We start from the raw sequence: 17530 nt of genomic DNA on the forward strand, positions 1-17530 counted from the left end.
GCCAGACATCCTGGAATGCAAAGTCAAGTGGGCCTTAGGAAGCATCACTACGAACAAAGCTAGTGGAGGTGATGGAATTCCAGTTGAGCTATTTCAAATCCTAGAAGAAGATGCTGTGAAAGTGCTGGACTCAATATGCCAGCAAATTTGGAAAACTCAGCAGTGGCCACAGGACTGGAAAATTCCAATCCCAAAGAAAGGCAATGCCAAAGAATGCTCAAACTATCACAAAACTGTACTCATCTCACACGCTAGCTAAGTAATGCTCAAATTTCTCCAAGCCAGGCCTCAACAGTATGTGAACCATGAACTTCCAGATGTTCAAGCTAGATTTAGAAAAGGCAGAGGAACCAGAGATCAGATTGCCAACATCCGCTGGATCATCGAAAAAGCAAGAGTTCCAAATCGGGAAAGGAGTACGTCAAGGCTCTATATTGTCACCCTGCTTATTTAACTTATACGCAGAGTACATCATGAGAAATGCTGGGCTGGAGGAAGCACAAGCTGGAATCAAGACTGCCAGGAGAAATATCATTAACCTCAGATATGCAGATGACACCACCCTAATGACAAAAAGTAAAGAACTACAGAGCCTCTTGATAAAAGTGAAAGAGGAGTGTGAAAAAGTTGACTTAAAACTCAACATCCATAAAACTAAGATCATGGCATCTGGTCTCATCATTTCATGGCAAACAGATGGGGAAACAGTAGAAACAGAGACTTTATCTTTAGGGGCTCCAAGATCACTGCAGATGGTGACTGCAGCCATGAAATTAAAAGACACTTGCTCCTTGGATGAAAAGTTATGACCAACTTAGCACATTAAAAAAGCAGAGACATTATTTTGCCAACTAAGGTCCATCTAGTCAAAGCTATGGTTTTTCCAGTAGTCTTGTATAGATGTGAGAATTGGATTATAAAGAAAGCTGAGCAACAAAGAACTGATGCTTTTGAACTGTGGTGTTAGAGAAGAGTATTGAGTGTTCCCTGGAGTGCAAGGAGATCCAACCAGTTCATCCAAAAGGAAATCAGTCCTGAATATTCATTGGAAGGACTGATGCTAAAGCTGAAACTGCAATACTTTAGCCACCTGATGTGAACAGCTGACTCATCTGAAAAGACCCTGATGCTGGGTAAGATTGAATGCAGGTGGAGAAGGGGACGACAGATGATGAGATGGTTGCATGGCATCACCGACTCAATGGACTTGAGTTTGAGTAAACTCTGGGGGTTGGTGATGGATAGGGAATCCTGACATGCTGAAGTCCATAGAGTCACAAAGATTTGGACACAACTGAGGGACTGAACTGAACAAGCACTTCCTAAGTTTGCACCAATGAGTTCGACTACCTTTTGGATATGTGACTAGCAGAATAACTCATCGAATAAGATATCCTATTGTGACAATACCTTTCTTAACACGGAGATGGCACAGAGGTGGTTGGTCAGAGACATGGAAAGGACAAGACAGATTTTCTCTGAAATGTCCTAAGATTCCAAAGTGGGCAAGTAAAGTTTGAAAACAAGAATAAGTATGACTAGTAAAATTTTAACCTAGTCAGAATTAATTAACTTCTACAATTGGGGTTTTTCCTTCAAACTCTCTGGTGATGCAAAGGCTGATCTCTGGGAGTATGTGTCTGTTAGCTTCAGCCACCCATACATCATTTGCTTATGCCCTTTAGGCCTGGCTAGGGGCCTTTTTGGTATTATATCAAAGGGCAGGCCTGTTCAATAAAATGTGGTAGGTTTTTTATCGGGCCACATGGGGTAACAGAATAGCAGAATCAAGGGAGAGAGATCAATTATCACCAAGAGATATTTTCTTATCCTTAGGAAAACATTTTTAGAGTTAAAAAAAGTATTGAGCTAATGTAAAAAAATTTTTTTTATTAACTCATCTCGTAAAAGCACTCTTAAAAAATGCAACAAATATCCTCTAGCATATTTGATGGTTAAAAAACACCAGGAAACTTAAATAAAATTAAATTTTTTCTCATATCTATAGCATATGGATTTATAACATAGTATCTATCCTTAAGGGTTAAAAATTAAATATTACTAACAGATGGAAACTTTGAATACATTGGTAAAAACAAAAAAAAAATCAATCATTAAAATGGCACGTATTACCTGAAATGTTTTAATAAACAAAAATAAGGAGTTGCCCATGAAGAACAGAAATATGACTTACATATCAAACTACAGGTGAATTCCAAATGGATATTATAACAAAGACAAAATACAACATTTACTAAACCGGTATATGCTAAATATTTTAGAATGTTGCCAGGTATTGACAGAGATATTAACAATAAAGAAGACAAAAGAATATTTAAATAACATGAGGGCAAATAACTTATCTGCACTTACCCAGTGCCCCAAAATGAGAAAACCCTGCCACTCCATGGTGCAATGTAACCTTGGAAGGAAAAATGCAAAGGAAATTCATTGGCCATTTCATTGTTTTTATTGGTTTTATGTTTACGGATTATTTGGACTAATTTTAAGCTAATGTTAAAAGAACTGCCCTAAAAAAAAGGTTATACTGTATTTCACACAGCTGGTCATCACATAAAATACAGTAGTAGTAGTGTTAAGTCACTCAGTCACGTCCAACTCTTTGTGATCCTACGGATCCTTTGTGATCCTCTGTCCATGGAATTCTCAGGCAAGAATACTGGAGTGGGTTGCCATTTCCTTCTCCAGGGGGTCTTTCTGACCCAGGGATCGAACCCAGGTCTTCTGCATTGCTGGCAGATTCTTTACTGTCTGAGCCTTAGGGATCAAATTAAAAAAATACCCATGGACATTACATTTCCAAAGAAATACAACAAGCTAATGACACCAACACTGTAGAAAGCTTTCTGATTCTTTTAAACCTCTAATTGACTAGTAGAGATATTAAGATAGCACTGGATAATTTTAAAAAGTGAGAGGTGTCCAGTACGCCAAATTTAGATCAATTATAAAGGTGATTTTAAACATTTATGCCTTTTACTCCTGTCAATGAATTCTTCATGATTTTATGAGCTAAGCTGGTACATTAATTTGACATATCTTCAGAAAGAATTTGATTTGTTTCCAGTGACTGGTAAAGTCAGGACAAGAAAGTAACTTAGAATCCAGAAGCTGACTGAAAGCTGATCTGGTTGGCTGTTTAGAAGCAGGAGACAGAGTATATAACACACTAGGGAGGGTAAACCTATGCCATTAACACCAGAAACTTTGGATTTTATACATTTTGGGCCTAATCATCTATCAAGAGAAGGATGCTTGAATGTGGATTTAGCAAAACCTGAAGCAACAAATATATTGTTTAAAAAAAGAAAGAAATTTGTAGTGCTGTTCAGATTTTAGAACCTTTGACTTATTTTCATACCGTTTCTAAGGAAACAATAGCTGACCTACTAGGATAAATGGAACATGTACAAAATTTGCAAAAGAATTTACCTTTTGCAATGACCTAGAGACAATATTCACATCCGACAGGTGATGACACCTACCTGTGTAAGTCAAATAGATGACACTAAGGAACACAGCACCTGCAGCTAGCGACACACCCAAAAAGAACAGGGTCTGGAACTCTTGTTTTGTTAACCGGTCTCGCAGATACTGCAAGAAAGCGTAAGCTTGCAGCAATGCAAAGACACCTAATTAAAGAGAAGGTGCATATAAGTAATCAACAAAGCATTTTTCTAAGAACATTGAGAAACATTAATTTGGAAGACTTAGAATACCTTGTACAATTCAGTGATCTGACATTTCCTTTGTCAAATGACAGGTAACCAATTAATACATCCAAAAAATTCTGTTACATTTTTTTTTTCTAATACATGAACAGAGAAGCCTGGTGTGCTGCAGTCCGTGGGGACATGACTTAACGACTGAACAACAATATATGGTCACTGTTCATAGCTGGGGTGGGTGTGTGTGGTTCGAGATTCTCACTGAAAAATCTGATGATAAAAGCTATGGACCATCATCATCTCAAAGTTAAATATACCGATATTTATAAAATGCTACAAACAAAATGACTACCCACGGATTTTCCATGGGTCATGGACCTTGTGTGGAATCTCTGATAAAAAGTTTTATTCACAGATCTTTCATTATATCTTGTTATCTGTGACCCAGATTAATGATGGCAAAATGCTCTGCTTTAGGGAGAATTATGTGACTTTATAATCAACATAAAAGCTCTTTTAATTCTAGTTAGTAGGGATGGATAAAATATTTTAGTGAGATGTAAAGAATATAAAAATGAAATGTTTCATTCCATCTAAATTTGGTAAAATGACAACTCGGTATAATAACTCAGTATACAGATACATTACTATTTAATGTTCGTTTATACAAAGCAAATGTTTAATATTTGTTTATACAAAGCAAATTAGTGTTGGCAAAAAAGGATGTTTTACCTTCTCAAAACAGTCATACCTGGGAAGACAGGCACTTTCAGAAGCCCAATATCAGAAAGTCTCAATAAATTCTGTCATATTTTACAGTGGTGATGTTTCAGAACTAATACAATGAAAATTAGAAACAACAACAAAACCCCAAAAGAACCCTTCATTCCACTGAAGACCAGTCACACATTCATGGATTCTTTAGAAGAAAGAACATAGATATTTTTCCTACCTGCAGCTGCCATGTGTTCACTTGTTCTGATTGGCTGGAATCCCACAAAAGGTATCTGCATGGATAATATTAGGCCCACAATATAGAAAGTGCTATATGCTATAAAGACAAAATAGGAAACAAGGACAATTCACTATTACCATTAAGTACTTCAAACATAAATATATACATGATTCATATATTTTTTTAGCAAAGTTTTAACAACTTATTTTAATAGAATTTTGAAGTGACTATTCTATTTGATACATATTTGATGATTAATCAACCATACATTATAAAACATACAATTCTTTTCTGCCATTTAAGAAAAGTATTATTTTAAGGAGACTGGTGCTGTTTTCTTCTTCTGAAAATGGAATCAAATTTTTTCAACCTATCATTAACAATTGTTGACATGACCCAATAAGCATGTAAACACCATTCCTATTAGCATTAACACAAAGTATGCATTACCAAATGAAAGCTTATCATTATCCTATATGAGTAGCTTGCAGTCTGAAAAGCTTGTAAGTATTTCACAACCTTTTTATAATCTCCTAATATTTTTGTACAGTAATGTAACCAGTTTAAAGAAACTTTATGTCCATCTACTAGGTTTTCTATTATTAAAGAATAAAAGAACTAAGTGCACAGAGGTCAAGTCATAAAACAGACTAGTTACAAATTTATTAGGATCTAATAAAGGAAACTTATTTGCTTTCTGCACTGAATATACTATGTAGTATTCTTGGCTTATATGAACCTAAGTGTATAGGCAAATTGGGAAGTGGTTACAGCTTGTATGAAGGACTTGTTTTTGCATTAAGGTGTTCACAGATCATTACAGAGAAAATATCTGGAATAGTCATAATTAAAACTTACTTTGAAAAAAAGTTAAAACTCTTCTGAAATAAGTAAATGTGAAAAATATTCCATTTAAAAAGCTTATTATACACATCACTTTATGAAGGATAGTCAATATTTAGTGCTTGGCAAATAAAGTACTCTACTAGGAAAAAAAAGACTGCAAGAGAACGGCTCAGCAGACGCATCTGTATGCTACACACTGTACAGCACAGCATACACTTCTCTTTATCCCAGCTGAGAAAGCATGCTTATTGAGGTAAATTATGGGTTAATATTTCAAATGTTAAGTTGCCTTCCAAGCTGTCTGATCAGAGATGACTACAGTATTAGGAAAAGGCTAAGAAGCTTAAGTAAATGTAATAGGAAGGACCAATGTATAAAGTTTCTGATGACCTCAAGCTAACAGAGAACTGGTTGTCAAGAGGATCCTGCAGAACAAACTCATCCAACAATGTACTTTCCAGACACATTCAGTTCAGTTCAGCCGCTCAGTTGTGTCCAACTCTTTGCGACCCCATGAATCGCAGCATGCCAGGCCTCCCTGTCCATCACCAACTCCCAGAGTTCACTCAGACTCACGTCCATCGAGTCAGTGATGCCATCCAGCCATCTCATCCTCTGTCATCCCTTTTTCCTCCTGCCCCCAGTCCCTCCCAGCATCAGAGTCTTTTCCAATGAGTCAATTCTTCGCATGAGGTGGCCAGAGTACTGGAGTTACAGCTTTAGCATCATTCCTTCCAAAGAAAACCCAGGACTGATCTCCTTCAGAATGGACTGGTTGGATCTCCTTGCAGTCCAAGGGACTCTCAAGAGTCTTCTCCAACATCACATTTCAAAAGTATCAATTCTTCGGTGCTCAGCTTTCTTCACAGACACATTAGTGTTGGACTAGAACTACTCTCAATGAGATATGTGAACGCAAATGCAATAAAGTAAATATGAACAAGAAATTCTATGTCACATATATTTGAACTGCCAACCATTGTGGTTGATGTTGTTCAAATACCAGTATGTTTCTCTTACAAATCAGTCTGTGTAGACGCACAAAGAGTAAGCAGGCCGAATTAGGAAAAAAAAATGGGAACATGGTCATTTTGTGACCTTGAAGAACTGCTGTTATTCAGTCACTAAGTCCTGTCCAACTCTTTGTGACTCCATGGACTACAATGTGCCAGGCTTCCCGGTTCTTCACTATCTCCTGAAGTTTGCTCAAATTCATGTCCATTGAGTTGGTGAAGCTATTCAACTATCTCACCCTCTGCTGCCCTCTTCTCCTTTTGCCTTCAATCTTCCCAGCATCAGGGTCTTTTCAAATGAGTTGGCTCTTCACATCAAGTGGCAAAATTACTGAAGCTTCAGCTTCAATATCAGTCCCTCCAATGAATATTCAGGATTGATTTTCTTTTAGGATTGACTGTTTGCTCTCCTTGCAGTCCAAGGGACTCTCAAGAGTCTTCTCCAACACCACAACTCAAAAGCATCAATTCTTCGGTGCTCAGCTTTCTTTATGGTCCAACTCTCACATCCACACATGACTACTGGAAAAACCACAGCTTTGACCAGACAGACTTTTGTCAGCAAAGTGATATCTCTGCTTTTTAATATACTGTCTAGGTTTGTCATAGCTTTCCTTCCAAACAAGTGTCTTTCATTTCATGGCTGCAGTCACTATCCACAGTGATTTTGAAGCCCAAGAAAATCTGTTAACTGTTTCTACTTTTCCAGGTATATTCAAAAAGAGACTAAATCTGCTAATATTCTCATTTCAGTGGTTTCATGAAGCTACACAGGCATTCACTGCCATTAGGTAAAGAAAACTCTTTATAAAGAAGTGGTACACTAGAGTTCAAGTTAATAAAAAAAGTGATGGAGATGGGTTCAAGAAAAAGAAACTCAATCTCAAGAAACATAAAAAAAAGGCCAGGTGGGACTTTAACTTGCAAACACATTACTTTGTAAATATGAGTTAGTGTCAAACAAATCTCAACTAATAGAAACAGACATGTTCTCAACAATATTTTACCTATAAATATTCCTCTACCCAAACTAACCTCATTTATACCTACTTACATACACTGATGATTCAAAGCTAATAAACGTGATACATGCGATAATCCGAAGACAACCATCTTCTTTTAAAAGAACTTGATTCATGTCTTCCCTATTTTTATCTTTTTTGGATCAGTGATACTGAGATGTTTACATAGAGGGATGTATGTTCTACTTCATAGTACTCTTTAACACACAAATATTTCCATTGTTAAAGGCCCCAGATGGAGTCAGTAGTGCTGAAATTCAAGACTCAATACCCAATCCTAACTGTAGTCACAACCTTCCCCAGGAATACTATTCTACTAGGTCAGCATGGAATGTTCTGTCAGCACAAATGAGGTAATTCTTTCTAACCCCCACTGCCCAAAGAAAGAGGAGGGAATCTGCCACAAAGACCCTTTCCCTCCCCCACAAGTAGGTTACCTAAGCCTGAAAGGCTTTTTTGGTTATGAATTCCTTGTCTTGCCTATAAAAAATCTTTCCCTTACAGTGGTTCTTTGGAGCTCCTTTCTAGTTGGCTAGAATAGTGATGCTGCCCAACTTATGAATCATTAATAAAGCCAATTAGATACTTAAAATGCACTCAGCTGAATTTTGTTTAAAAAAAAAAAAATTTCAAGTTTATCTTGCTTAATACTGCCCTTCTTCTTGAACCTGTAAAATTAGATATACATCACCATACCTCAATTTAAATCCCATTTACAAACCCATGTTTTAAAACACAGAAAATACATATTAAGAAACAGTGAAACTAGTAGAAATAGTGAAGTAAACCCTCAATTCTTAAACCATTCTCCAATGCAAAATGAAAATGTGTTTTTCTCGAGTCTTTGTACCATATGTTTTAAAATTATCTCTTTAGTTCATTCAAATATTAAGTTATATTCTATTATGGTCAAGACATTCTAAAAATACAATCCGACCTTCTAAGAATCAGATATCCAATTTGGAAAATCAAAGATGTACACAAATTACCTCAATACAATGGAGCAAGTACATGCAACGTTGGTGGAAAAAACCCTGGCTCTGTAAGAACTTAAAGGAGGGCGAGAGCTCTGCTTCTTGACCTGGACATTGAAGACGCACATAACACCACCTGCACCATTCTCTGACATTCTCAGAACCCTCAACAGCACACGCACAGAGCAATTGTTCTCCATCAGACTCTGAAACTTGACCAAACTATGGTCTACATCTTCACAACCTTCTATCCATCTATCTTAACCTACTTTTTTTTACCCTTTAAACCAGAAGAATAAAGCTTTCTTTCCATCAAAGTAGTGAGTTCTAAGGAAACAAACAAGACCAATAGTGTGGTAAATCATTCATTACATCATGACAATGTTACCACACTGCCATCCTGTGGAAGTATAGTTACCAGCAATTTTCTCCTGCAGATCAAACTTCCAATGTGTTAGAATTCCCCTCAAATTATCATTAGGAAGATATATACAAAGTCTGTTAGCTTATTTGTAAGCAAAGAAAATCTCTTTGATTTGGGACAAATAGTAATCTTCTAAAACAGAACCTAAACATCTTTTCACTTTTACAGTACTTTTTTTTCCCAAGGGTATTGGGTGGGACTAGATTGATACAGAAAAGAAACAAACCACTGTTCTTAGCTTAAGGTGCACATATGAGTTGGTCTGTAAAATAAAAGGCACCAAAAGGCCTGATTCAAGTACCAAAGAAATGCCCAGTTTTCAAGAAGCTCTTGCTGTTCCCCAAAGTAATCTTTAAGTATTTTCTTTCTCCCTGACAAAGTATCGCAACTTAAGTTGACAGCACCCTTCATGCTTTTAAAATACTACTGTACGTCCCTTTATGTAAATAAAGTTAGAAAAGGTTTTGTGAATATTATATTCTAGTTAACTCTAATCTACCATGAAATCACCTTAGCATTCGCTCTATCTCCTGGGTGATATTTAATAGAAAGGGCTGGCAAAATACTTCTCTCTCAACCACAACAGCACTAACCAAAAGAAACAGAAAATACTTCCAAACTCAACCAGTTTTGCTTTATTATTAATAAATATGATTAAAGGCTTACAAGACTGTTGAAATCTTTGATTAATAAAGATATTTTACTGTTTGATTACTGTGAATGCTCATAAATAAAGGGAGTGAAAGATGGGAAGAAACGTACATGGAATTATAGCTTACAAGATCCCCCTCAACAAAAAACAAACAAACAAACAAACAAAAACCCTCCATGGATTCTTCTTGACCAGCAGAAAGAAATATAATGACTAACAGATACACAAGAGAAAAAATAATTTTTCTTTCTCAAGGATGTGGTTCATTATAAACTGTATTGAATGAATCTTTTAAACTACTATTTTATAAGCTCTATTTGTAAAAGCAGGAAGAAGTGACTTGTGCAAAACATCTGAATGGAGACACAATGACAATTTTTTAAAATAGCAAAATATACCTACTATTGATGCTTAAAATGAAATCAAGCATAGGATAGCAGAAAGAACGAAGAAATATAATTTAAAAGTGTAAGATGATGCTCTTTGGTAACTTCTAGAGCTAAATAGAAATGAGGAGGGTAGGGAAGTTAGACTTTGCTAATCTAACTTCACTTTCTTTAGCTCTTCTTCCTCTTCCTGATTCAGGGGCATTTCACAAAGGTCTATCCCTCAATCTTCTCCCTAACTCTGTTCTCCTGACCATTACATTTTTAGGGCCCTACATTTTTAAAATTAAACAAAGAAACTCTTAGTTCTTCCCCATAAGCATTTAATTTAAAAACATTTTTTCCTCATACCGTTTCAAAACAAAAAGTTCGGAGTTACTGTTTAATCCATGGTCGTCTTTTCTGGATTCCAATGCTGGCTAACAGTGTTTTCAGGGTAACGAGATATATAATCACATGTTGATATATTTCTACAGTAAGGTATTTATTCATATGGTAGGCAATACAGTCAGTGATTTTTTTGCATCATGGGTATCAAGCCAAAATATCTACATTTAGGCTTCAGCTCCATTACTAGCTACATGATCCTGAGCAAATTGTCTTCTCTTGTTTAACAGGACCTATCCTCAAGGTGAGGTTATCAAGAGTCAATGAGTTCAATACATGCAAAGAACTTAGGACAATTCATTGTGTATAAGAACTACCTGATATATATATATATGTACTATTTCAGTGGTGATTGTTATAAAGTATGCTGAAGTGGGTATAAACCTAATCAGCAGATTATAACTTTTTAAAAAAACTGATATAACACATACTAAAAAAACCCCGCCCTTTTAAAATGTACCACTGAGTGGTTATTATAGTGGTTATTATAGTGGTTATGTGTGTGACTAAAGTTGTGTGACTATCACCACTATTTCATTCTAGAACAATTCCACCACCCCCTCCCCCGCCGCCAGAAGAAACCCGTATCTATAAGCTGTCACTCTAGTCCCCAAACCCTTGGCAACCTCTAAACCAACTTTCTGTCTCTAACCTGCTTGCTGTCTTTATGGATTTGCCACCTCTGGACATGTTATACAGAAAGAATCCCATAGTTACATGGCCTTTTGTACCCGATTTATTTTACTCAGCACAATGTTTTCAAGGTTCACGATGTAGCATGTATCACCTTTATTCCTTTTCACTGCCGAACAACACTCCACTGTATGGATACACCACACTTTATCCATTCATTAGTTAATGGACATTGGGTTGTCTTCAGTTTTTGGCTATTATGAATAACGAATGCTGCTATGAACATTACAAGTTTCTGTGTAAGTATGTAATTTTCAATTCTCTTGGGTATATAACAAGGAGTGGATTTGTGGGTCACAGTAACTTTATCATTAAGTTTTTGATAAACTGCCAAACTGTTATGTTTTTTAATCAAGCAAACAGCTTTATTATTTTTGTTAATGTTTTCCAACATTATTATAATAGAATTGTATTACTTTATTATAAAGACACTGGTTTCAGATGACAACTTCTCTGTGATTAATACAACCTGTAAAAGTTCTGTCTCTATCATAGAAAGTGAGTTCTAAGATTCAAGACACCATCTATTACTAAGCATCTTATTCTAAAGATGTGTTCTAAAACCTGTAGAGCAAATTAAAATCTTGCAAAGAAAATACTCAGTCTACTCTCTGGTCTGAATGTTTATAAACCCAATACCCGAGGAAAGGGTGTTAGGAGGCAGCCTTTGGGAAGTGATTAAATAATGAGGTCACCGGGGAACAAGTACCCTTTTAAATTGAGGCCCCAGAGAGCTGGCTTGTTCCTTCTACTATGTGGAGACAGAGATGGTATCAAGCTAACAGGAAAATAGCCCTCAGAAGAATGTGAGCATTCTGGTGCCTTGATTTTAGACTTTCTAGCTTCCAAATTGAGAAATAAATTTCTCTTGTTTATAAACTACCCAGTCTGTGGCATTTTTGTTACAGCAGCTTGAATGGATTAAGACACTGTGCTGTGTATTATTCAGAAAGGGCTTTCGAAAGCTTATTAAACTGTTAAGGATGCTCAGTCTCTTACAGTGAGTAAGGTGAATTAGAATAGTGTGTATATATAGTGTAATAGTATGCTTATAGTGTGTATATATCATTTCCCCAAATTAAAAAAAAAAAAGGCTGATAAATATTAAATCAAGACTTATTTCTGCAAAAACAAAACAAACTCATTAAGGAAAAGTTAATACACACTTCGGTAAAAATGCCTAACCCTCCTTATGAATACAAAAAAGCAAAACACTGTAAAGTTAGGTTTATTACTCATGGGTAATACCAAAACAGAAATGTCTGACAATGAAAGAATGTATACAAAACACCTCTTAGAAGTTGACAGATATCAGAAGTCAGATCACTTACCTATGTAGACTCTTTTGCTGTATCTCTGCATCAGTAACAACACAAATACATGCAGTGGAATAAGGTTGATAATAAACACATAACCACCCCAAGCAGAGACCTATGAGTAAAGAAATGCTAAGTTAAATAATTTACATATTTGCTTCTTAAAGTAGATAAATTCTGCCACAAAAGTCTAAACATAAACACTAGGATTTTCAGCAATTTTGAGATGCTTCAAAATAACCTATTTTTTCTATAACATACAAATAACCTACTTTTTTTTTATTGATAATTAAAACAACACAATCCCATAAATCCAATACACTTTTTTATATCCACTAGAGGAATGGTCAAATTAAACTTATTAAGAACATTGAGAACAGTTTGTGAATTGGCAATAAAAAGACTGTCACAGAGATACAGACTTTAGGATACATATCATAAACTTTTAAAGGCAAAAAACCCTTTGCTCTCCCCCATTTTTTATGGTAAATACATTGCAAGAGACTTCACAGAAAGTAAGAACAATGGATGTTAACATCAGTCAACACCTCAACTAAAAGGAATACTCTGATGATCTGGATATGCTTTGTGATCCTCAAGATAAAAGGTGCTACCTTGGGTATAAATTTCTTCCTACTAATGGATACAAACCAGGATCCCAGTTTAATGTTTAGCCTGTATCACAAAGCTAGAAAAATTCTATTTATCAGACAGTTGAGTATGTTCTGGTCTAAATTAATAAAGATCCTAATGATTATGCTTTAGGATTAAAGTATTATTATTTATTATTTTTTAAGAACATTCAATTCAGTAACAACAATAAGGTCTGTCAAGATCAAGTTCTTACATATGCTCTAATAATGAAAAGCTTGATAGAACCATTTGAATCAACAGTCACCTTAGGAGACTATATATTAACATACATTCTAACAATGCTATCTATCCCTGTCTAAAATATTTCAGAACTACTTATATAAGAAATTGCTTTTTGTTTACAATTCATATAACAACATCAGTTTACTGCTTCAGTCATGTGCTATTTTTTCACAAAAAACAACATTCCTCTGGTTGAGCTCCAGTTCTACCTGAAGGACTCCTGGTTATTTCTAAAATTTAAGTCTAAACTCAAAAGAGAGTAAGTTTGCTATTACTGAGCACAACGTGCCTAGGACACATTAATTAGGTACATAATATGTCCTAACCTTTAACCACTTAAAAAGGGGCATGGATAACTTGGAAACAAATTCCATGACATTTGTTTAACAACCAAAAAAAAGTTACCTAAGATTATCATTAATTTTCAGCATAAGAAAACCATATAGGCTGTGGTATGAAAAGAAAGGCAGGAGATTAAAGAGGTGATACTGAACTCCAATCTTAAGTAACCTGTTGAAAAAATTAGACAAGTAGTTCACAGGTTAACCCAGAGAATGTGATCATTATTTACAAAAAGTTGTACATCTGAAAGAAAATTTTTGTGTTCACTTGCTGCAAATTTTGTTTGAGAGGTTAAGTATTAGTCCTCCATCACCCGTAAAGTAGAAGTCCATACAAGACCCTGAAGACAGGAGTAGGGAAGAAAGTGGTAGTAAGGAAAGAAAATGCATGAAATAAAAGATCTTAAAGACTTCAGGAGAAAGGAAGTGGAGAACTACCCTGACTGAGAAGAGAAGGCACTGGTCTAGTTGCCAAAGACTCAGACCTCATGTATTCAGTTTCAAGTATGAAATCTTACCATATAGAAATACGACAAGCAGCAGCACATCGTCCAAAAAACTGACCCAGTTTTTACAGATTTTACCTGAAAAACAAACAAGCAACTGATATAAAAATGTTTATAAATGTTCCTGTTGATTGAAAAAAGGTTAAGTGTTTAGTAAACTTGTATTATAAAAAGTGAAAATTATTCTTTAAAATGGGTAATGAGATTACACAGATACTTAGATCCACTTACTAACACTGGACAGTAGTCAGACATTTTAGGAGTAGCTTCGATTTTTTTTTTTTAAGTTATGTAGTTTTTAGTAAAAAGAGTATCAAAAGGAACAATGTATATTTCTCCATTTGTTCTATTTTCTATCTTAAAATGATTAATATCAACAAATTAAGATTTTTAACTAAAAAATAAATTTGTTTAGTAACTCTACATTTTTATATGGCAGGTTTGCTTAGACCTAACACCTTAATCTGTGGTTTTTCTTCATCTGAATGTGATCATCTATATATAAATATTAATTATGAACATTCATTTTTGAAAACAAATTAAACTAGAAATTTTAAGACACCACAATCAACATCTTCATTAAGTTTATATTCTTAAATTTCTAGAAGACCTAATGTCAGTAAGATTCTCAATTACTCTCAACTGGAAAGACAACGGTCTGTAAACAAAGGTTTAAAAAGTTGACAAATGTCTATGATCTACAAAGAAACTAATCAAAGAGTTTATATGTTCATCTGAAAGAGCAAAATACATCAGCACCTTCAGAAACAGAATTTAAAAATTTAAAAGCATAAGCTCTGAATACTTATGCCAAGAGCAATGGGTCATCTTTAAGATGAATCAAGTGAGGGTCCTAAAGAAATGATAGACATAAGGCCCATTATAAGCAATCCTGTATTAAGAGCTATCTTTATGTCCTGATATGATAGGAAGTTCAACTTAACAGTATTATACAGAGCTTATTTCAAGGAATTCTTTATTTTCAAAATGGTCTTCTATTAGTACATTAAACAAACCACAGGTGACATCAACCTTTGGGGAAATTGTAACAAAAAAGGAAGGCAAAGAGGAAGAAAAGAGAAAACATTCCCAATTCACAGCACTTCGAGCTGCCTGAGACTTCTAATAGACTACGAAACACTGCTCAGAATTCAGAATTCAGTGTTCCGAAACACTGCTCGGAATACAGTGCACATGTATGCCAAAATATACTCTGATCTCCTCCCCCAAACCATGCCAACTTTGAAAAGGTTTCCCTTTGGGCAGGGTAAGATAACATGGGTCCTATTCTGAAATATGAATGGCGAGGGGATATATTAAAATATTAAAAATTTTTAAAGCAAGAAAATTATAATCTGGAAGTTTGATTTATAACTCTATTCATATACTGAAAGCCACTGAACTGTATACTTTGAAAGACTGAATTTTATAGTATGTAAATTATTTCTCAAAGAAAGTTTGTGCAGTGAAGTTAAAATAGTGCATAAAGGGAAACTGCTTATATTAGAAGTGTATGAGTGCTCAACTGTGTCTGACTCTTTGCAGCCCTATGGACTGTGTTGCCATTTCCACTTCCTAACCCAGGGATCAAACCCGCATCTCCTGAGTCTCCTGCACTGGCAGATAGATTCTTTACCACTGAGCCACCACCTGGGAAGATTCCTTACATTAGAAGAGATGATCTCAAATGACTAATATAATGATCTAGAAAAGTTAAAGCAAAAACTGAGAAATAAAATAATAAAAAGAGATACCATGTTCTTAGATGACTCTCAGAAGTATTATGCTGTATGAAGTCAGACATAAAGGGCCACTCCAAACTGTCTGTTTCTATAACATGGCATTCCAGAAAAGAAATAATTCCAAGAGATAATACAGACAGAAATCAGATCTGTGATTGCAAGTAATACAGTTTCAGGACAAGGCTGATTACCAAGGCACAGGACTATAGGCTGCAATATGGTGAGAAGTACTGTTCTAAGTACTATTCTATCCACATTAGCTCTATTTTTGTTGATAGTAACAATGGAAACAAACATTGACTCATCCCTTTCTGTGTTCCTACAATGTTCTGTACCTTTACATGAATTAGCTTATTTAAACCATATGAGGTAATTTTTTTTTTTTTACTTTGTAACAGGATTTTATTTTTGCTTCTTATCCATTACAGTGTTTGAAACCTAAATAAATAATTTTTTTTCCTCAAATTTGGATGTGTAGTTAAGTATCACTTGTCTTTCATTTTATAACTGATGAAATAGACATGGAGGAGGTTTAAACAACTCCAATGATAGAACTGGAATTCAAACAAAGAGGAAGAAGATCCAAGAAAAACAAACAGTGAAACAAACTATATTTGAGACTATAATCAAAGACAGCTTTCCAGAAATAAAAATTAACAATAAATATACTGTGTTGCAAGGGTTTACCATTACCAAGAGTTATCAACTCTGGTACATATCTTAGAATCTATTAGATTTCAATGCTATATAGGTAAAAAAACCCCAAAAAATAAAAAACTCATTATTTATTTCTTCAGGAAAAAAAAAAAAAAAAGACATTTCTTATGAAACACATAAAATTAGGTTAACAGTAAGAAGCAAAATGATGATAGTACAACAATTTCAAAAATTTCAAGTAAAGAACAAATGACCTAGACCTTTCTATCTAGCCGAACTCTCACATATGAGACTAGCGATACCATGTATAAAAATGTGTAAATGACATTAAAATACAAAATACTATATATTAGTATATAAAATATATTACATACTTAATAATATGTAATACATAACAAAAGCCATATATGAAAACTACAGTGAATATGTTCAAAAGTGAAAGACTGAAATTTTTCCTCTATGACCAGGAAGAAGACAAGGATGCCTACTTTCACCACCTCTATTCAACACAGTACTTAAGTCCTACCCAGAGCAATTAGACAAGAAAAATAAATAAAAGGAATCCAAATTGGTTCGAAAGAAGTAAAATCACCCTTGTTCACAGATATGATCTCATATGGAAAAAGCCCTCCCCCCCCAAACAAAACCTGCTAGAGCTAATAAATGAACTCAGCAAAACAGCAAGATACAAGTCAACACAGGAAAAATAAATAAATAAACCCCACTGCATTTCTATACACTAACCAATAGCAATGCAAGAAGGATATTACAAAAAATTTCCAATAGCATCAAAAAGAATACAATTAAACTAATGAATTAAAAGACTTGCATGATGAAAACTGTAAAACACTGTTTAAACAGAAATGGAAACACTCCATGATTATTCATGGACTGGAAGATGACAATACTACCCAAAGTAATCTAGAGTCAATGCAATCCATATCAAAATCCAATGATTTTTTCTTTGCAGAAGTAAAAACCCACCCTAAATTCAAATGGAATCTCAAGGGACCCCTAGTAGCCAAAGGAATCCCGAAAAAGAACAAAGAGG

The 17530-nt window shown here is 34.9% G+C and overlaps 1 protein-coding gene across 1 annotated transcript in view; it reads right to left on the bottom strand.

Annotated features, from left to right (window-relative positions):
• The window catches only part of STT3B (STT3B, subunit of the oligosaccharyltransferase complex (catalytic)), a 46802-nt gene that overhangs the window by 17791 nt on the left and 11481 nt on the right, over window positions 1–17530 (bottom strand). Inside the window, exons 3-7 of the mRNA XM_010835558.1 lie at window positions 14093–14158; window positions 12373–12472; window positions 4642–4740; window positions 3507–3653; window positions 2374–2422 (exon numbers count right to left, since the gene is read on the bottom strand). Of these exons, the coding sequence (XP_010833860.1) occupies window positions 2374–2422; window positions 3507–3653; window positions 4642–4740; window positions 12373–12472; window positions 14093–14158 (461 nt within the window). The remainder of the gene's footprint in view (window positions 1–2373; window positions 2423–3506; window positions 3654–4641; window positions 4741–12372; window positions 12473–14092; window positions 14159–17530) is intronic.

This window comes from Bison bison, unplaced genomic scaffold (genome assembly GCF_000754665.1).
Source record: "Bison bison bison isolate TAMUID 2011002044 unplaced genomic scaffold, Bison_UMD1.0 scf7180017864043, whole genome shotgun sequence".
Classification (NCBI taxonomy): domain Eukaryota; kingdom Metazoa; phylum Chordata; class Mammalia; order Artiodactyla; family Bovidae; genus Bison; species Bison bison.